The sequence below is a fragment of the Phocoena sinus genome, chromosome X, assembly GCF_008692025.1.
Source record: "Phocoena sinus isolate mPhoSin1 chromosome X, mPhoSin1.pri, whole genome shotgun sequence".
NCBI lineage: Eukaryota > Metazoa > Chordata > Mammalia > Artiodactyla > Phocoenidae > Phocoena > Phocoena sinus.
In genome coordinates, this window is record NC_045784.1 from 27457680 (window position 1) to 27479647 (window position 21968).

General features: G+C 41.4%; 1 protein-coding gene across 1 annotated transcript in view; it reads right to left on the reverse strand.

The window, feature by feature from the left end:
• Positions 1-1462: 1462 nt before the first annotated feature.
• The window catches only part of DMD (dystrophin), a 2099690-nt gene continuing 2079184 nt past the window's right edge, over positions 1463-21968 (reverse strand). The window contains exons 77-79 of the mRNA XM_032618871.1: positions 17912-18004; positions 8594-8625; positions 1463-3615 (exon numbers count right to left, since the gene is read on the reverse strand). Of these exons, the coding sequence (XP_032474762.1) occupies positions 3604-3615; positions 8594-8625; positions 17912-18004 (137 nt within the window). The 3' untranslated portion in view covers positions 1463-3603. The remainder of the gene's footprint in view (positions 3616-8593; positions 8626-17911; positions 18005-21968) is intronic.

Below are 21968 nucleotides of genomic sequence, written 5' to 3' on the forward strand. Positions count from 1 at the left end.
CCATCTCCTATTATTTCCAAAGTCACTAGAATAGGCTGTACCTAGTGGACTGTTGTAATTTCTTTGGCCCTCCAGCATCTGAACCTGTTGAGGAACTCCACTCTGTGACTCTTGGTGGGAAGCAGAGATAGATGGTCTCTCCCTAGAGGTGTTGACGTTGCTCCTCGTTTTCCTAGCCTCCTTTGCAGCTAGGACAGAAGCAGAGCAGGACAGGGGTGAGGGGATCTCCCTCTGGTGGTGGTCATGACTATGTACGAGAGGGGTGTCCCCCTCAGAACCAGTTCTGAGGCATCATTTTAGGCGTGACTTCTATTCTTCAGACGTCTCCTTAGGTCTGGTACCATTAATAATAATAGAAGTGATAAGCAAAGTGTCAACTGCAAACTGGTTAATTCATATACTTGTTATTACTAAAACAGAAAACAAAAAGACCACTATGACCATTGCTGCATAAAATTACCTCCCGAGCTACAAGTGCTTACCACCTTTGATCCAGAAATCGCCCTTCTAGGAATGTGTCCTACGGATATATTTTTGCACAAGTGAAAGGATGAAATGAGAGATATGTGGTATTGTTTGTCAGAGCAAAAGAGGGAGACCACCCACGTACCCCACCAAAGGGGACCGTTTAAATAATATCCCCGCCCACACTGGATTATTAGCTATAAAAAAGCATGAGGAAAGCATTTCATATATTGAAATGAAAAGATCTATTTCAATATAATTAAGGATGGATCTCTTGAGTCCATTCTTAAGTTTAAAAAAAAAAACCAAGGTACATAACTGAATGCATAGAATGCTAGCTTGAGTAATAAAAGGAAAAAAGTAGGAACATATGTTTGTAATTGCTTATACAATAATGACACTTTGGAAGGAAACACAAGAAATTATTCATATTTACTCAGAGTGCAGTGAGGATGAGGTGGGAATAGGGTAGTCAGGGTCCTTCTTTTCACTGTTGGGCTTTCTAGATCTTTAAATTTTTTAACGATATGAAAGTTTTGCCTATGCAAAATAAAAAAACAAAATACTGCAGTCCAGTCAACACTTTTTTGTACCATAGCTGCGTGCTTTATTGAGATACACAGTAAAGCAGTAAATATAATACAATAGTAAGGCATATATTTGGTGAAGTCTGATATGTTGTGAAAACGCAGTAAAACTGAAGTTTAAAAAAATAATTAGTAAATGTTACAGTGTTGGTGTTAAAACACAATATATTATGATACTCAAGTAAGAACCCAGTACCTGAAAACAAGGACATAACATGCCAGGTGATGTCTATGCTTCAGTTACATTGGTTTTGATCTACAGTTTAATACTCGGTGGTTATAAAGAACACGAAACAATGTCCAACTTATGCTTAGAACGTAGCAGTAAAGCTCTCAGTTTTTATTCAGATATTTTGACAGACTCACTCCAGAACTAATGTCTAAAAGATAAAAATAAAACAAAAGATTAAAACAAAATTAAGCCCTCTATTTACCTCTGATTTTAGAATGAGACTTAAACTTCTTAGTAGGAAGTAAAGTAACCCCTTGTTTTAAATCACGGTTAAAAAAAAAAATCCTCAGGTAAAGAAAAAGTACAGCGTCACATAAAGGAAAACAACGCAAGACTAAAATCAAATCTTCATGTAATTTGTTACCTTAGAGCTTTGGGTTTTCTTCTGGAAATTATGAACAAAAACGAAAATGGAGGGAAATGTTCTGACAATGGACGGGTGATGAAGCTGTGAAATCAGGTGTGCGCAATTATTAGGAACACCCCAAAACCAAAGTGAGGTAGAAATAGCATGAGAAGCCATGTCTGATGTTAATTATCATTAGTAAAATAAGGAACAAAACCCACTCTCCGAAAGTTAATTACACTTGATGTAAGAGGTAACAGATTTGCAAAATGATAGGTCACACAGTGATTTCTATTGAATGAATGATTAAAAAAAGTGAAAGACTAATAAGATGAAATGAAAGAGTAAAGCTTTTTCCTACCAGTTAGTCCTCTTGAGCGTTCTCCTCTGCTTGAATGACTTATTAACATATTTAACCTGCCTAATCCACCAGAAAGGGTTTGGAGTACCTTTTGGATCATTTAAATCAATTTGCGTTCCCACTCACAAACCTGCCTGGAGTCACTTGTAGAGAAATGCCAAGGAGGGAAACATGACTCGTGGGCTTCTGGGTGGATATTGAACAGTACCACAATGCGATGGGGCTACTGTGTTACCCATTTTCACTAAGGGTTATTTTAAATTAAGTCTTGTGGCATTTACAAACTCATTACAATGGGAGGAAAAAACCTTCAAAACCTGGAAAACCAAGACACCCGCTGCTGTTTGACTGTGAGAAAAGAACAGTTGTAATTATAAAGCTCTCTCTGTGAGGTTATGAACATTCATCCAATCCTTTACGTCAAGAGCGGCCTGCTCCCTCTGAGGGACTGGCTGGGAATCCATAGCCCTCCAGCCCTACCATAGTCCTCCTCCTGCCTGGGAGTTAAAAATGCCTTCTGATGCTCTGATTTTCACTGAAGCATCATTAAATTTAAACTGTGGCATTGCCAGCAGCAGGAAGCTGAATACATCAACCAGCGGATGACTCTGACGTAATAAGTCCTGTGTATTCGCTCATGTGTCCCTTAAAAAAATTCAGTACTCTAGTTGTCACTGGAAAGTTTAAAATGAGAAACATCTGGAGCCCCAGACAATGTTTTAGTGTGGTAGCTTCCTTCTGGCTTCAGGCTCCAGGGAATATTCATTCTAGACCCAAGCAGGTAAGCCTGGATGACCAGAAGCAATTGCTTTCCATTAGGAAGTGGCAAGAACATTTGAACAAGAAATTTGAAAGGTCTCTTGGAATTTATATCTACTTATCTATATACCCATAGTATTTACATACTTATAGACATATAGATGTGTAACACGAAAACCCACAGCCAGTCCCACTCAGTCAACAATTCCAAAAGAGCGATATGAAGTAGTCATTTGGTGGTGTTAGAGGAAGTCCTATCTTAAATATGCAGGAAAAGAAAAAAAAGCCACGAATCTCATATGGATATCACGCTAAAAGGATGCAAAACAACGTGCTGCCTCAGTGTGTGTGTGTGTGTGTGTGTGTGTGTGTGTGTGTGTGTGTGTGTGTGTGTTTGTTTTTAGGGGTTTTTATAAACAACTTTTTTTTTATAAAGCACACTTTAGTTTACAATCTTTCTTTATAACTGTTATAAATTTTTAAACAACCCAAAATGCGTTCCATATAAAGAAATGGCAAGTTATTTAGCTATCAAGATTTTACATGTAGTTTTCTTATAACTTTTTTTGTACAATTGCATAGACGTGTAAAACCTGCCATTGTTAACAAAACAATAACAGACTTAGAAACTACCGAAATCTACAGTATAGTACCACTACCCTTCACAAAAATATAGATTTTTTTTTTCTTGTAAACTCTTACTGTCTAATCCTCTTTGTTGTATGAATATTATAAAAACCATGCGGGAATCAGGAGTTGTAAAACATTTATTCTGCCCCTTCTTCATCTGTCATGACTGAAACTAAGGACTCCATCGCTCTGCCCAAATCATCTGCCAAGTGGAAAAGGCTTCCTACATTGTGTCCTGGAAAACAAACAGAAAGACAGACTTGACACAAGGTGTAGTTATCATCACCCCAACTCTTTGTCATTTGGGAAATCATCCCCCGTTTCTAGGTGAAGACAACACAGAAGCTGCGTCGAGGGGATACACAACAGGGTTTGGTTTTTCACCAGTTTTCCAGGAAGAAGCAAAGCCTTGTTAATGAAGCCATTCCACACTGTTAGTATCCAGCCTCATATTGGATCAGGCTCCTAGTAGCATATAAATGGAAAATAGTCAGACTGCACTCGTCTTCCCCGTGTAAATATATACCAAAAGGCTTCCATGGATAAGCACAAGATTCCTGTCATAACAGGAACAATTCGTGATGGGATGTATCTTATCCACCTTGCTGTGGGAGATTATTTACTATGTACTTGTATTAAAAATTATTTTACTGTCAAACAAACAACCATCACCATAACTATCACCACCACCGCCACTGCCACTCCCCTCCATCACCGTTAGCATCGCTACCATCACTACCATCACTACGTGTGAAATCTTCATCTCAAGGCTGTTACAAGCTGTTGGCTCACGTCTAAGGCTATGGCGGAGGTGACTTTTCTCTCTGCTTTTACTTGAGTTGAAAGAGAAACTCTTGATTTGACCTTAGTATACACTATTAACATTTGCATTAGGAAGCTTCAGGAAAAAAAAAATTACTTTTCATTCCAGATTACTCAAGAGCCTCGTTGTAAGATGACCCACGTGTATAGCATGGATTTGGGTAGCCTCTGAATCCATTTTTGATCTCCTACCCAATGAGGGTTAACTATCAGAATAGCCTTCGAATAATAATATGACATGACCTATCATTAATCCCCCAGCATGGAGCCTAAGAACAGCACAGTGTCCCTGGGTACTTTGTGGCAAAATTCAGATCTAGAGTAAGATAATTTGAGACACACTTTATGACTTGCCTCGTCATGTATGTCCCATATTTTTATATGGCTAATTTTAATTCTTGGACATTAGGAAGTCATTCCACTATTCAAGTACTGCCTCTGAAACTAAAAATGCTTTACTAGGCTATTACTACCTTGCCATGTATCAACTTTACGGATTCCCATAATAATTGTTAAAGTCCCTATAAACATTAAAGATAGACTAGGGCAGGTATTCTTTTCTAATATTTATTTCAAGAGACATAGCGTTTTTAAGTATATGAGGGGATCTGAAGAGGACTCGTAGGCAGGCACTTAAACAGCGATGGCACCAGGTCAAGTTAAGACTTAACTTTTATGCTGTTCAGCCATTTTTATTAAGGTGACCAAGTTTGTAACTCTCTTTGAGCTTTATCAGTGCAGAAAGTTTCAACGAGGACTAATTATGCTTTAAAAAAATCACTCTGGATTTTGGCTGGGGCTGCACACATAAAACCTTGTAACAAAGCATATGTACTATGCCTAGAGTGGGCCAGTAGTTTGGCAGCCCTCAGCGAAGAACAGAAATCCTCTTTGGCTTTTCTAAACCATAAAAACCACAGGAAGCCATAGTGGGTCCTTTGCTACTCCTCAGAGCACGAATATCTAACTGATGCCACCAAGTTAGAGGGCTTCCCTTGTATCTACTTTTGACTGCCCAGCAACCCTGGGAAATCTGTACAATTATTCCTGTATAACTGAAAGTAGATGGACTAACTACAAATTTTAAATTGCTTGCAATCTTAACAGCAATTAATAAAACCAGTAAAAACAAACCCCAAGACTCTTACACCCTGATACCTAGATATAATTCCAACTATTTCTCACATCTATACTATAGTATAGTCCTCCTGGTAGCTAGAAAATGTATTACAAAACATAAAACAGGGAAGAAACCATTTTTTTCTCCATCAGCTTATTGACAATAATCAAAGAGTGCCTATTTTAGACTGTGCTAGGAGATGCAGACTGCAGTTCGAAAGATAATGAAGACAAGTAAATGCATTTATAGATTATATAGCCAAGTGGTGCTTTTCTACTCCTCAAAGTGGTGTTCGGTTACTAACTAGAAGGAAAATTCTTGAGTCTCTTAAGAGGCATAAGTTCTAGGGGTATCTGCTATTTAAAAAGTTACCAGGTCAGAGGTTCATGGTTCTTTTTGAAAAATTAATTAATTTATTTTTGGCTACGTTGGGTCTTCGTTGCCGCACGCGGGCTTTCTCTAGTTGCGGGGAGCGGGGGCTACTCTTCGTTGAGGTGCGTGGGCTTCTCATTGCAGTGGCTTCTCTTGTTGCGGAGCACGGGCTCTAGGGATGTGGGCTTCAGTAGTTGCAGCATGCGGGCTCAGTAGTTGTGGTGCACGGGCTTAGTTGCTCCGCAGCATGTGGGATCTCCCCGGACCAGGGCTCGAACCCGTGTCCCCTGCATTGGCAGGCGGATTCTTAACCACTGCGCCACTAGGGAAGTCTCAGGTTCATGATTCTTAATACACCATACCTACTCCCACAAAATGTTAGGTAGCCTTTAACCTGTCCAGACGGTTAAATGTTCACAATTGACCTCATGGCCATCCCTGTGCTAGAAAAATGAACGTTCTGAGTCACCCCACCATATCTATGTGATGCCTTTCATTACTTTGTTTACAAATACCTGCTTCATCAGAATAACAATTCCAGTGTTTTCCATGGAGGTTTTCCTTAGAGCCAGAAAAAAAAAATTCTATCTCTTTGACTAAATACTGCTCCAAAGAATCATATACCTCAACCCGCTGGAGGCATAGAACCACACACAGATAGGGAACTGGGACACAGAAAATAGATTTGTATCCTGCTTCTGTTATCCGTGCGTGTAAGGCAGAACGTTAGTGAGATCATTAATTTTACCTGACAGATTTTTCTAAAGTCAAAATGAAAATCTTGTGCTATGAGCATGAGAGGCCCTGGAAAACAGGCAGGATGCAGGCATCTGCGATTAGCTTCAGGCACAAGTAGACATAAAAATACGTCTATAGACGTACTTAATCCATTCTTAAGCAACGACTGTTGAAGAGAAAGGCACTGTGCGTTTAACATTAGGGTAGCTGTATGTTTTTCCAAGTTGGTGCAAAGTGCGACATGTGGACTCTCACGTGCCACCTCTGCCTCAGGGAGTTGTTCGCTGCAGTGATTGGAATTGAGACTTTCTGGCAGAGACCCAAGACCTCAATAGCAATCTGGCACTCTTTTTTTTTTTTTTTTTTTAAAAAAATACCGTTCCCAAAGAAATGGTGAGCGCTCAGTTGGCCAAAGCAAAGCCAGAATACCGCAGTGAGATGTGCTTTTCTTCTCTGTAATTTAATCTTTGAAAAAAATATCTGGTCTACTGTACATCTGGGGTATTTTCATAGCATTAAAAAAAATCACTATTGTTTGGATTCTGTGGCTTTCTGAAAACTTATCTGACTACAATATACCTCAGGTAGTATAGTTTCCAAATGCCTGTGTGACTTCAATTACATGTGCTGGCCTTTTCTAAAATGCGTTTATGAGAGACACATGTTTAGGGTGGTTAAAAATATGGTGCAACTTTTTACCACAAGTTAAAATAAATTTTAAGGGGCACTTACCATCAGAATGAACCCAAGATGTCTCACATAAGAAGGCAAACCGTCAGGAGCATTCAATGCTTCACCGATTCAGGTTTCCTGTTTCTCCTCCCAGCCCACCGCTCCCTCCCTTGGACCCCACAAGCCTTGGAAGGGAGCAACGGTGTAGACACACTGAAGGATCGTTCGGTTGATTAGACCTGCATGGCATGGCACTGGCAGGACTTCCAGTATGATGTTTAAATCAGTCAGTGGCTACTCCTGTCCATCTGTTGCTAAGGATCCAGAACCTTCTCATATAAGGACTCCCCACCCGTCCAACCTGTCTCCCACAACAGTACACGCTATTGCCATCCATGGGAGAGCTTTCCTTCTTGCGTCCTTCATACTAAACTCTTGGTAAGGACAATCTTGTTCCACTTGGGCTGTCCCTCAACACTTTGTCATCCGATGTCATTTCGTTAGGTAATTCAACGTTTAGCTAATATTTCTGGTAGAACAGAAGTGTGAAGCAGCTTTTACTGTGAAACCCCAGACCACATTCAGTGATAATGCTGTACCCTACCTATAAAAGGCATTAAAAAAATCCCTCACGACTCCAAGATTCACTTTTTATCCCTAACTGGTTATTGTTCTATCTGGCTCCAAATGCCAAGTAAAGGAAAAAAGCATCCTCCGAAGGGCAAGTTGAGATGACATACGCTTTTCACACACCATTTTCTAAGTGGCAGTAAAGCACACAGTTAAGGGTGTGGCTCTGCACCCAGACTGCCTGGATTCAAATCCTGGCTCTGTCACCTTGGACACATTGCTTACCCTTCCGTTGACTCAGTTTCCTTATCTGTAAAATGGGGTTAATAAGAGTACCTACCTCATAGACTTGTCCTGAAGATTACATAATGAAAAAGATGGCAAGTGCTTAGAAAAGTCCTTGGCACACAGTAAGTGCTCAAAAAAATGTTAGCTCGAGCGGGAAAGAAAGAGTGTAGGCACCAGGAAAAAGAAAACAAAACCAAAATGAAGTCATCCCTGAAGAATAAAAACCAAGGGCACTGGCAGGAAATGCCAGGGTCCCGGAAGTAGAAGGAAGCTTTATGACTCATCAGCTGTGTTCGAGGCTAAATGTATTTTGAAGATTTTGTTTGTGTTGCAAATGGCAACAGATGATGAACTTCAGGATTCCAACCTAGGGACTGCAAAGGGTTGCCATTTAAAAGAGATTCCTGTTCCCCCGACCCCTGGTCCTGTTGTCATGGTGATGACAATGACAGTGAACATTGGAGGAATGTTCCTCATAAGCTGCAAGCGGAGAGGTGACTACCATCCTTACATGATGACACGTGTAATACACACATGGGCGTGCACACACACAATTCTTACACAAACGCCAAACATAGAAAGCGGGATGAGACAGACAGAAGCCATGGCTGTGAGCCTGAATCTCACTAACCTCTCTCATTGGCTTCCCAGGGGTATTTCTTCCTTTAATAATAGAGAGAGGAAGAGGCAGAGATATCAGAAAGGAAAAAAAAAAAAGCATAAATATACAGTTTCATACCAATTTGCTTCTTTTACCAAACAAATGTTGAGATGACAATTCATTTATCCCCTTCTGGAAAAAAAATAAAAGCAAACAAAAAAAACCCAAAAGACACATCCAGTCAAATAACCTTTACATACACTTAAAGTCGGTGTAAACAGATAACATGATCCAGGAGACATCACTTTTAGAATCCATAGAGCTCACACGTTCAACTGGATGAAAGCTGGCACAGCATAGAAATCTGACAAATCGAGCATTGTTTTCAAGGGCAACTGTAGAATCTCAAGTTTACTGTCCAAAAAATCTCAGAATCTCTTTATTGTCCACTTGACAACCAACACACCAAAACAAACAGTAGTTGGTTTCAGGTGCCAAAAATCGGCACTCCAAATGCGAGGTAGAACACTGCATAGAGGCTAGACTCCATCCTCTTGGGAGAAGCTGTTCTATCTGTTAGAAGCTGAGCATGTCCATGATGGGACTGGGGGCACCGGAGAAAATTGAAACAAAGTGGGAAGGAGATAAGTCCCACTTACGGGCAAGCCACGGAGCCAGATTCAGGAATGAGTCTTCACCTTCCTCGTCATGATTCCACAGATACCAGGAGCCTTGAGGGTCAGCCAAAGACCCTCTGGCCTTGTTTGTTTTATAGAACCCTATATCTGTATGCAGTTATTTATTTTTGAAAAGCAGGTTCTGATGAGAAAGTTTTTCTACGCTAATATTTGTAAGCGGACAGAAAATTAGGGACCGCTGACCATACCTGGCACGTCTTGGGCACGCAATTTCCGGGGTCTCCAAAGTGAAATACTGGTTTTCAAACTTTGGCTTTCGCATTGGACCACTTCCTACAACATTCTTATCTGCCATCCAGTATTTAGAGCAGACACAAGCAGAGCTGTGAGAGATCTTGTGTAGCATCTCCCTTTCCCCTGACACACTCCAAGAAGACCTACGACCCCCCTGAAGCAATCTGAGTACTAGTCTAGAACGGATAGGTATTGAGCTACTAATCCAAAAGAAACTTCTTACAACTCAAGTTTAGGGTTTAAAACTTCTGGTGTGGCTTTAAAGGTTTTCTAAGTATGACCCTCCCCCTGCCTTTGCCTTCTTTCTGAGTTGTCCTGAGTCAGAGATTTCTTGGGGATACAGAAACTGCGTGCTTGACGATGTAAGAAACATGGTCAAGGTATCCATGATGCTCCTCAAACCAGGAGAAAGAGAGACGTGCTCCTCAGTTGTGGGTGTTCCCAGTGGTAGGCCCATACCAGACGATGGGGAAAAGGGAGGGGGGAGAACAGCATTTCATCCTTGATGGTGCACACCAACCCCAGCGTGAATTAGTCATCCATTCTTTTTCACTTCATTAGCAACATTTAAAAAATTTCTTGTACTTCACGGTTATACTGTCTGGTGGTAGAATGAATTCTCCTCTCCTGCAAGACTGTGAGCTCCCTGAAGGCAGGGTCCACATGTCGCTCACCTACCTCTCTCTCCCTGATACCTCTACTACACCTCGACGCTACGGGTATTTGGTAAATGCTGGCTGAACTAAATGAGGCAGCCGCTAGGTCATGGCCGAGAGTCCTTTGATGATTTAGGCAACTTGGCCTTGCCCGCGATCCTTTAGCTTGGATGCCAAGGGCTTGTAGCTGCGTCTGGCTTGTAACTTGGGCCTATTTTTCTCTTTCTTTTTTTTTTTTTTAAATTGAAGTATAGTTGATTTACAATGTTGTGTTAGTTTCAGGTGTACAGCAAAGTGATTCAGTTATATGTGTATATATATATATATATATATATATATATATATATATTCTTTTTCCGGTCCTTTTCCCTGATAGGTTATTACAAAATATTGAGTGTAGTTCCCTGTGCTATACGGTAGGTCCTTGACTGGGGTCTATCTTTAAAACCTCAGAACCTTAGGAAGGACAGCGTTGTTAGAAAGCAATGCGATTTTAGCTTTAGAATGTAATTACGGTTCCTAGAATGATAAAGGTTATGTACCTTTATTAATTCTTCAACAAGGCCTGTTCAGAGCTCAGTATCAACTGGTCACTGTTGAAGATGAAGCAAATGATTTGGGTTTTATTTCAGGTACTTCTTCAGAAACCATGTTTTCTGGAAAATGGACCTCCCAGAGCTATGTGATCCCTGACCTCCTTCAAAAGTCTCCCTCGCCACTTGGGTTCCAGTGCTCGTTAGCATAGTACGAAGGGAGGTCCGCTTCTTGTTTCAAAAGAGTTAAATGTTTTCTACTTGTATCAGAAATACTTTCTACGCTGACAAAATAGAGGCTCGCTGGTTGCACCATTAAAAACAAATTCTTTACCAATAAATAGAGTACCAAATAAAAGTTTTACGTGAAAAACACATTCTTTGGAAATGAGTCTCCTTAGACCTTCAGTTAGGGGGTCCATCTGGCAATGCAGTATGCTGTCAGGAAATGAATCAAGAGAAACAGGAAGTGTGCTGGGGAGTCCTGAGTCTAAAGAAAGGGCTTGGTCAGGTCTGGAGAAGTCTCATTTCCTCAGGCAGTACGAACTTGAGAGGATTGGCTGTAATTCATTATTCGCAGTCAGAATCGCAGGACGTTACTGTTTCTGGGTATCTTTATGAGCTTCTTTATCTCAGTTCACTGACTTTTTTAAGAAGTTAAGGACTAATGAGTCCCTTTTTAGGACTTCTGTTTCATTACAAGTGAAAGAAGATTGAAATGGCTATACTTTATTGAAAATGCAGGATCTTTTGGTGAAGACGGATATAAACGCATAAATCAATTCAAAAGCACAGTTTTCTTGAGCTGAAAGTTGATCAGCACTGAAATCTGTGACTGTATATATGTGATGAGCTAGAGTGGACAACAATTTAATGATGTAAAGTCGGGGTTGGCACATTTTCTCTGTAAAGGGCCAGATAGTTAAATACTTTGGGCTTTGCCAGTCACACAGTCTCCGTAGCGGCTCTTCACAACTACCCTGCCACAACTACTCTGCCCTTAGAGTGAGAAAGCCCCCCGTAGACAATATGTAAATAAATGGGGGTGGCTGTGTTATGATGGAACCTTATTTATAAAGATTTGGCCCGTGGACTGCAGTTTGCTGGCCCCTGGTGTAAAGGAGCAACAGCTCAAATCCTTTCTGGAAGCCGAGAGGAAAGGGAAGGGAGCCTGCAAGGGGGGCCGGGATGCTTCCATCTGTCTTTGTTCTTTATGTTGCTTTTCGGTAAAAGAGTCACGGACAAGACTTGAATTTTAGAAGATGGCAGGTTTTGCAAAGCCGTTGGCTTTCTAATTCAGAGGCATTTAACAGAATGTATGTGGCCTTATTTAGGAGGGGAGAGTATGAGAGGGAGAGGATGGCATGGGCTGTTGGGGATAAAAATAATGTGGCACAGGTCAGCAGGTAAGAGATTATACGGGCAGCGGCAATACCCGCGTAACAGTGCTAACTGCTTCCTGAGTTCTCTTACCTGCACTAAGAGCTCATCTTGGATCCTATCATTAATCAATGTACAGTGGCACCTAATTTTTACAGAGACCGATACCGTACCCCTCACTAGCGAAGCGTTTTCTTTCAGGAATGCACACGCGTCGAACAGACTCTTAGTTAGACTGCTAAATGATCAGAGACGTATGGACACATCGCTTAAAGAGTTGATTTTAAAACGATGGTTGTTGTTCGTTCTACCCATGTAGCCTCCCTACAGAATAATGGTGGAGATTTCGAAAGTGTCCTGTGGTAGATAATGCCTTTTATTACAGTGGAATTCAACTTCTACATCTATTTTTAGACAGAGGGGGAGATTATATAGGTAGATGAAACAGGTTAGATCGAAATTGGCTAACATTCTGTGTTTAATGTACACCAAGGCCCTCAAGCTCCTCAGGTGGTTGTGAATAACTAACGAGAGCTAGAGATTCATGAGAAAAGGTAGGCTCGCAAAGCTAAACAGGCACACATTCACGCCTTGAACTCCCTGCGGCTTATAGTGGCTACGAGGCAGGCTACTGCTGGCTATCACTTGATCACTAAGCGGAGAAGCGTGCAGCCTCCTTTATTAATTTGTATAACAGTTTAGCAAGGCCATCAAGGTAAGAGCTGAAGCCTAGAAGCCTAATTGAACCTGCTGAAGAGCCATGAACGAGGCTCTTCACTTCTTTGGGCATCCAGGTACTTCTAGTGGAAATGAAAGGTGAAGATTAGCTGATACCTGAAGACTTAGCACTGAGTCAAAAATTGTGGGAAAGGGTAACAAAAAAGTTGTGAATTTAAAGTACACAAGACCTCCCCTATCTATATGCTTTATATTTATGAAAAACATAATATTGAAAAAACGTCTTTTCCTCTGTGGGCGATTATCTAGCAGGGTTAAGTAAACCAGGAGGTGGTATTTAATAGCACATTTCCACTAAATGTCAGACCTCTGGCTCTAACATCTGTTTTAAGTTACTAAAACAGCTGTCGAACCGAAACAGCTGTAGCAAGCATGAACTTCATTTTTCGTTAACACCAACAATGGGAACGTGGATGCAGACTTAGATGGAAAATACAGTGTTCTCTAAGATACTAGCAAGGTCTTGGCAGAAACTTCCGTGGTAAAACTTTTAAAATATAATTTCTGTCAAAAAGGTATTCACCAAAAAAAAAATCCAGTGTCATTATAAATAAAAATAATCAAATAATAGTAACAGCAAACTGAAAAAAAAAATTCACCTGGGCATGGAAAACTGAGATCAGTTAGATCAGTATTTTTAAACAACTGGATCAGAAAATCAATATAGTGGGTTGCAACCAGCATTTTATTTTTAAAGAAAACAGAGAAACAGTGTGAATTATACGTAGCAAAGAAAGTATCGTTTCATGAAACTTCTGATCTTTGTATGTATACGTGACTATATACATGTGTGTGGTGTGTATATGGTGGGTACATACATATTTGTGTGTACATACACATGCAAATAACTTGTTTTATATCTTTACCCCGGTTTAAGACGTAAAATGTTTCTCTTATTATGGATAATGGTCAGAAAAGGTCAAAAGCCACGGTTTTGAACATCAAAGATATTAAGATGAACTTTCAAGACCCTTCCAATTTGGGAGAGTCTCTAATCCTGAGATGTTAAGAATCTCAAGATTTTTGGCTGAATATCAACTTAACATACCTACTAATTGGTAAGATATTCCCATTAAATCCTACTATATATATATATATATATATATATATATATATATATATATACACACACACACATATATGTGTATATATATATATATATATATGTATATATATATTCTCCATTCTTTCAAAATGAATAAATGCCTTTAGTTAGAAATAAAGCATCCAAAAAACCACTGTTGAAAAATTTTTATTTTTTGTGGGGAAGCAGAGAAGAACAGCTTTATTGCAGGGCGCCAGCAAGGAGTCCGGGGCAGCTACTGCTTAAAAGACCCTGAAACTCCCCGAAGGCTTTCAGGGAAGGGTTTATGAAGACAGTGTGAGGCAGGGGGTTGTGGGGTGTGTGACCAGCTCATGAACACTCTTCTGACTGGTCGGTGGTGAGGTAATTGGGAGTCGGCATCTTCAAGCTCGTTCCAGCCCGTCTGGGGTCTACGTGCTTGAAAAACCACTTTTTAGAGTGCATCGACGATCAGCCTATTTTTACAACGACAAGACTTTTGATCCATCTAAATGTATGGAGAAATAGGTGTGACATTGTGATTTATGAGAGGAAATATATATTTAGTCTTCGCCCCCCTTCCAGGCACAGGGCTCCTAAAACCCTTGGAATGTCCTGTGATGAGCAGCAGCGAGGTGTCTTTTGTTACGTTACCAAGGTGACTTCTGGAAAGCACCTAAGGATGGGGGCTGCTTGCCAGGGGAGCCAACCAAGTGATCAGAGGGTTGGAACTTTTCACTCCTACCCCCTGATGTCCAGGGAGAGGAGAGGGGCTGGAGATTGAGTTCAGTCACCAGTGGCCAATGATTTAATCGTTCATGCCTACGTAATGAAGCCTCCTTATAAACCCAAAAGGACAGGGTTAGGAGAGCTTCCGGGCTGGCGAACACGTGGAGATGTGGTGAGAGTGGTGTGCCCAGAGAGGGCGTGGAAGCTCTGCACCCTTTCCCCATGCCTTGCCCTACGCATCCCATCCATCTGGCGGTTTCTGAGTTAGACCCTTTTATAAGAAACCAGTGATCTAGTAAGTAAAATGTCTCTCTGAGTTCTGTGCCCTGCTCGAGCAAATTGATTGAACCCAAAGAGGGGGTTGTTGGAATCTCTAGTCTACAGCCAGTGGGTCAGAAGCCCAGCTAACAACCTGGAGTTAAGATTGGCATTCTGAAGTAGGAGGGGAGGGGCAGCCCTGTGGGACTGAGATCTTAACCGGTGGAATCGGATCCTGTCTCTGGGTAGACAGAGTCAGAATCGAGGTGAATTGTAGGACACCCAGCTGGTATATGAGAATTGTTCGGTGGTGTGGGAAAAGAACCCCACACATTGGAATTGGGTGCAGAATCATAAGGGGCCTATGATAAGGTATAATTTGGTAGGAAGTAGAAGAGAAAGTGTCAAGGTCACAGCATCACAGGAAGACCAGCCAGCTCTTCTAGCACCTTATCTACTCTCGTCATGTGGATGTTGTTTGTTTGTTTAGTTGATTGTTTTCTTCAGGAAAATGAATGAATTCTCTCGGGCCACCAGGGTACTACTGAGTAAGTAGGAACTTGGTTAATGGAACGGGTATCAGACAGATCCTGCTTATCCCCTATTTGAGAACTCAAAGTAGCACTCAGGGGATGATACGCTTCCATAAGCACTAACTTCGTAAACACTACCCAGGCGGCCTGAACAGAGTTTCCTGGGTGCTCCATATAAGTAAATTAACATCAGACAAGTAAATACAACATCAGAGAGGCTGACTGCCAAATACCATGTCAGAGGAGGTATACTTTCGATCTTTCATACCCATGTGGTATCTAGCTTCAAGGAGTCTAGGAGGGGGATGCCGGGAGAGGGTGCAAAGATCTCACCTTCAGATGATTAGGATGGCCCAGAGACCCAGTACAGAAAAGCTGCCGCTGGGGAAACAGAGCCGTGAGCCCTGCTGTGGCCTCTCCTCTGATACTCTAGTTGTTCAGATGTGAAAGAAATGCCCAGGGCTGCCACTGACTTCCCACAGAGCGGGTAAACAACCTTTCGGGTCGAGGAGCAGGGAGGAGGCGCGTGTCTATGACCTTCAAGGGGAAGCTTGGGGTCAGTGAAATGTGTGTGAGATGCGGGGCCCAAAGTTCTGGCCCCATGAGTAGCTGTGTGATCTTGAGGAAGACACTTGCTCTGCTTGAGGCTAAGCCATTCCTATTTATCTAGAAGGGGGGTTTCTAGGATTCTCTCACGTCACAGACGTCTCCATTACAGCAGTAATACTACCGTGCGGTGGTATGAACTTCTCGGGAAGGCTGCATCCCCAACTGACCGTAAGCACCTTGACGGCAAAGAACTTGGCATTTCTACTTTGCATCCCTGACACCTCCGCTGGTACATAGTAGGTGCTAGCGAAAGCTGGCAGGATCAAGGTGAATGTGTTTGATTTACGTCAAACCAGCATGTGGTCTTCTCATTATGAATCATGGCATTTTGGGAGAGGAGGCAGTGAAGATAGGATGGAGAAGAGGCTGGCAGGTGTGGGATAAGGAGGTGGGTGGAAGACAGAAGACTTTTATCTGTTAAAATCAACACATCAGAGGCGCTCAGCGGTGAAAAGATGGCTGGTGCAGACATTTAAAATTAGCTTCCCCTGACGGTTCCTTAGCAACGCTCTATCAGAACATTATTGCTTTTAATGTGCACCACACAACGTTCACTCGCACATGAAATAGCTGGGAAATGGCCATTGTTAACTGACACTGAACAAAAAGATAGGAACAACACAGGACTCAAAACAGCCTCCTCATTGCCCTTACGGAGAGGAGCAAACAGCCAGATTCTCGGCCGCCCTTCCCTCCCTGGCAGCCCGTTAGGGGTGCCGATCACTGGCCGCAAAGCCTTGTGCTTCCCCCCCACCCTTGGTTCTCTAGCATATCCCTCTACTTGCTCACAGGTGACTGCTGCCATTCTTTTTTTAATTGAAGTATAACTGACATACACCATTATATTAGTGTCAGGTGTACAACCTAGTGATTTGACATTTGTATGCACTGTGACATGATCACCCGATAGGTCTATTTACCATCTGTCCCCATACAAATGTACAGTGTTTCTTCTCTTGTGATGAGAACTCTGAAGATTTTCTTTCTTAGCAACTTGCACACTTGGAATACAATATTATTGAGTCGAGCGCCCATGCTGTCTGCCATTCTTTTTATTCACTGAAGGGGGTAGGTCAGTGACCTGTTTTATGTTAGGGCAGCGAACCACTAGAAAGAGTCCAAAACACTAACAGTAGCAGCAAAGTAGCTCCTTGGATGAAGTAAGGCGTCTGAAGCTCATACTGGCTGGTAGGAAAATTCAGTGCGGTAAAATGCTGTATTTTTGGTTTGAGGGGCAAAATATTCAAAGTCAAAGTGATGGGAAAAAATAATTTTAATGTTCAATGATAATAATATTCAGATATATTAACATTTAAATTAGATAATATTAGTGTCTTTCTTGGTGAAAATTGTATTCTATCTATGCAAGTGAAAAAAGTAACGAACTATAGTACACAGAGATTTAATTGTACTTATGTGTAAGTGATGGGGTAAGACACAGTTTTCAAATATACATAAAAGGCGTGAGATTGCAAGCCCGAGTTCCCACCACCACTGTACGCTAGGCCTCTCGCAGACCTCGCTGTATCACGTAGCAGCGGTACGTCCCTGGCAAAGGCACCATCAGGGCATTAGTTTCCTCGTCTGTAAAAGTCACTTAATAACTGCTCTTAAGTAAAAGCTATCTCATAATTAACTCTTCAGACTAATGTGCCAAGCAAGGAAGATATGGATACTTTATAAACATAAGTTGCTATTCTTATTTCTAGAAACACCTTGATCGCACAGGTATTTGAACTGGAAATGCTCCAAACCAGAAATTCACACTCGAAGACAAAATCTTCTCCCAGTGACCCCAAACTGGCATTCTGTCAGCACCTGTTTATGTAAACGTGGAAACTACACATGCTAGTTGGGTATGGAAACGAGTGGCCTACTTCCAGGAAGTCTGAGTGACTTCTGGGTACTGGCGCTTACCTCTCGAACTAGGGAAGGAGTTGTTGAGTTGCTCCATCACTTCTTCTAACCCTGTGCTTGTGTCCTGGGGAGGACTGAGAAGATCTTCCTCGCCTTAATGAAAGCAAACACAAACAACGGCAAATTACACTTGAGAAAATACAGATACCAGAGAAAAGGTTCATGACGCCATTTAAAAATCCATTATTAATTCATTTCCACTCCTTCACCAATAACATAAATACAAATAACCCCTCAAGCTTAATAAGTAGGGAACAGTTCCTTCACGGGAAAAAGAATCTCATGCACGGATTTATCTACGTCATTATCTTTGGAAAAGAAAACTGTGTATCTGCTTAGAAGTTAAAGTTGCCCTAAGTTTCTTATGCCCCATTAACAAACGTGAAATGTTTTTCTTTGTAATAAAAGATGATTATCGCACACTTGCAGCGTGTCTCTTCAACACAAGAGAAGCACGTGACATTTTGCATTCACTTTAGGAAGGTAAGGAGTGGAGGCACTGAGGTATTTTTTCCATTCCTTACTGTGACATTTAACAAGAAATACAGAGAAAACTCAAGTACCTTTAAAGTCCAATGTAATAGGGAGAAATAAAAGTTGTATGTGCCCTACACAGGAAATGAAATATTGATATTCTAAGGACAGTGTATATGGACATACTGGGAAGTTATGTTCCTTTCCTATTTGTTCCGTGGGGTTACTTCTTCATAATTATGTTTTTAGAGGCTTACAAAGGGAAACTTTTTAACAAAAATTTTGAGCATTTGTTTATGTGAGGAGAGAAGGATGATTTGGAAGGAAGGGAGTTTAGGGATGGATGGTTTTCTTCTGGGGATGGGAGTCTCCTTGTAGGTTTTGTTGATCTGTGTCTCGACTGTTTACTCATGTGTCAAAGAAGTACACCTCAAACAGCATGTGCAGTAAGGGAGAAATTTCTTAAGTGCAAACAGAATTGTTTTGAACTTTGAAGGTCCTTTGAAACTAATTTTTCACAGCATTCACTCTTCCAACAGTGAAAATAACTTCTTTTCAAGCTCTGTTTGTTGAGCACATTGTCACTTGCATGTAAAACAAGACCTTGCTTCAGCAGATCAACAAAAATATACACGCTTAAGGGGTTGACAACCTCTGGTTCACATGTGACTTGAAAATGACTGGGGAGCCAGTGATGTAATGACTTAATAAATATGCCTGTCGTTTCCTTTGGTCTATGCCACTTGGATTTTCATCTCTGATTATAATCCCGCATTTATTACCAAGTGTTCATCCTTCTTTCTTAAAGCACAAGCTAAAAGAATCCTTGGCAGTGCTCACCATTTCGACGAAATCCTATCCTAGGTGGATGTGAGGCTGTATACCATTATTAGAAAGGAGGGCTAAGGACCTGGGGTAGACGGAACCCCTCTGATTCTGTGAGTCTCCTGGTAACATACCATAGGAACCCTCTTTGAAGTACTAAGGACAGGAAATGATTGCTATTCAGGTTATAAGGCGAAAAGGAAGTTCGATTATCTATCTGTCCATCCACATGCACATACTACTTGCTGATATTTATGCCTTTAGAAATGAAAAAATGAAATGCAGCATCTTTAGTTTCTTTTTGCCTGTGGGTTTTTAAATTTTATTTATTTATTTAATTTATTTATTTTTGGCTGCGCTGGGTCTTCGTTGCTGCGTGCGGGCTTCCTCTAGTTGCAGCGAGCAGGGGCTACTCTTCGCTGTGGTGCGTGGGCTTCTCATCGCGGTGGCTTCTCTTGTTGCGAGCACGCGCTCTAGGTGCGTGGGCTTCAGTAGTTGTGGCACGCGGGCTTAGTTGCTCCCCGGCATGCGGTAACTTCCCGGACCAGGGCTCGAACCCGTGTCCCCTGAATTGGCAGGCGGATTCTTAACCACTGTGCCACCAGGGAAGCCCCTTGCCCGTGGTTTTTAAACTACCATCATCTGGAAAGGATGGAATGAATGAAATATTGCCAGAAGGAACAGGATGCTGACAGCTGCAGGGTTGATTACATTTCTGTTCCGTTACCAATGCAAAATTTTGCCGAATTGGGGAACACGAGGCATCTTTAATGGTGTCAAGTCCACTTTAGTGACAGTATGCCTTCTAGAATAAATTGGAACCAACAGAGACACTCATGAGCGATGATGTTAATATTTCTGACAGTTTAATCGGCTCATACTGGAGCTCTAGGAACTCAACTGTACTGTCTTAAGGTTTAGGTACAGTTCAGTGAAGTGACTGACATTCTTCTGCCTGAATTACTTCAAGGATCAAAAAGAGGTATAAACCTAATGATGTCAACCGGTCATAACTATCAGCTGTGAGTCTCAAATGCAAGTGTCCAAGTACAAATGGAAACTTGGCTTCTTTGTTTTACTGGAAACTTTCATGGTGGTTTCATGTATCCATTCAAACAGTTTTTGAGGGCCTATTACATCGTAGGTAGAAAATAAACAAGTGAAGTATAATCTTCTCTTCTTTTCTCAAGATTTTCACAGTTAAAACTCCTTTGGGTTTAACTAATCTCCTTTAAAAGTGGAAATCAGAATTATCACGTATATGCGTGAGTAAGAAGTGAATCAACCACTGAAAAATGCTTAAGGCCTAAGATTTTCTGTGTCAGATTATACTGGAAAAGTGAAAACCGCTAAATGACACCTGAAATTAAAGTAATGCCACCAGGCTATTCAATACTGAGCCAGATTTTAAATGTTAAAAAAAAAGCCATAGACATTTCAAAACAGATTTATTTATATATTCAAGTGCTTATCAAAAGCCAACTATGTGCCAGGCAATGTTCTGAGTACTGGGATTATAGCAATACACAACCAAAAAGCCCTGGCTCCGTGGAATTCACGTCCTCATGGAGGCACTCAGGCCTCAGAAAAGAGGGTTAGGGAGGGGCAGTGAGGAAGACTCTTCAGAAAGGGGAGTCTAAGAAGCCCTCGTTAATAAGGGGCAGATGAGCCAAAATGTTAGGGACTTGAGGCTGGGAGCCACGTAGATATTTGAAGGAAGAGTGCATGAGACAGAGGGAATGGGAAATGCAGACTCTGAGTGTGACTGGCTTGCTCACAGGAGAGCAAGAAGAAGGCCAGTACATACAAAGTAAAGTGACCGAGGGTTGGGGGGAACGTGCTTCTCTGGCTCAGGAATTTAGACGTGGTCACGTAACCTGCTTTGGCCAGTGGAATGTTAGATATGACATAAGCAGAGCCTTGTAACGTCCTTAAGTGGTTGGGCTTGCTTTCTTGTGCTTATGTGCCATAAGAAGTACGTGGTCCAGTGGTCTTCTGACCCAAGGGGGATGAGAGACATGTGGAACAGACTTGACCCCAACCCACAACTTGGAGTCCAGCCTAGCTGAGCTCCAGCACAACTCCAATCAACCAACAAGACGGCATGAGTGAAAAATACGTAACTTGAGAATTTTCCGATTATTTTGTTACAAAGCAATAGCTGATTGATATACTCCGTTTTAAGGCATCGAACTAGCAAGATACCAATATTTATGGGTTATCTAATCATATGCTGATATGTGGCTATAACATTATAGGCGGCCCAAAAATGTTGACTCTAACAATACTGGTGACCACAAGCCTCCTCCCACAAAAAAAAAAAAAAAAAAACCCTCAAGAAAATATTTATTGAGTCCCAACTGTGTACACTGGGAACTTGGCCAGCCCTCATCCCTACTTCACTGATCCATTGCCTGCTCAAATAGCACTGCTAATGGTTCAGGGATTTCTAACTTAGGTAATGGCAATTCTTTAGCATTAACACTTCAATTTGATTCTATTCCGAGGTGATCCCCACAGATATGCGTAAAAATCCTTTTTGGATTATTGGCCCTAGTTTTCATGGTTTGTCTGAAGTTGGTCCAAAGAAATGACTGAAACATTAAAAAAAATGAATGTTTCAAAATAAGGGAAGACATAGTCAGAGTTAAAATAGCACTCTGATATAGCATCATATGATAGACACTGCTGACGTGAAGGAAAAAGGAGATGGCTCGATTTAATCTGAGATCAAAGAAGTGAAATGGTTTGCTATAGG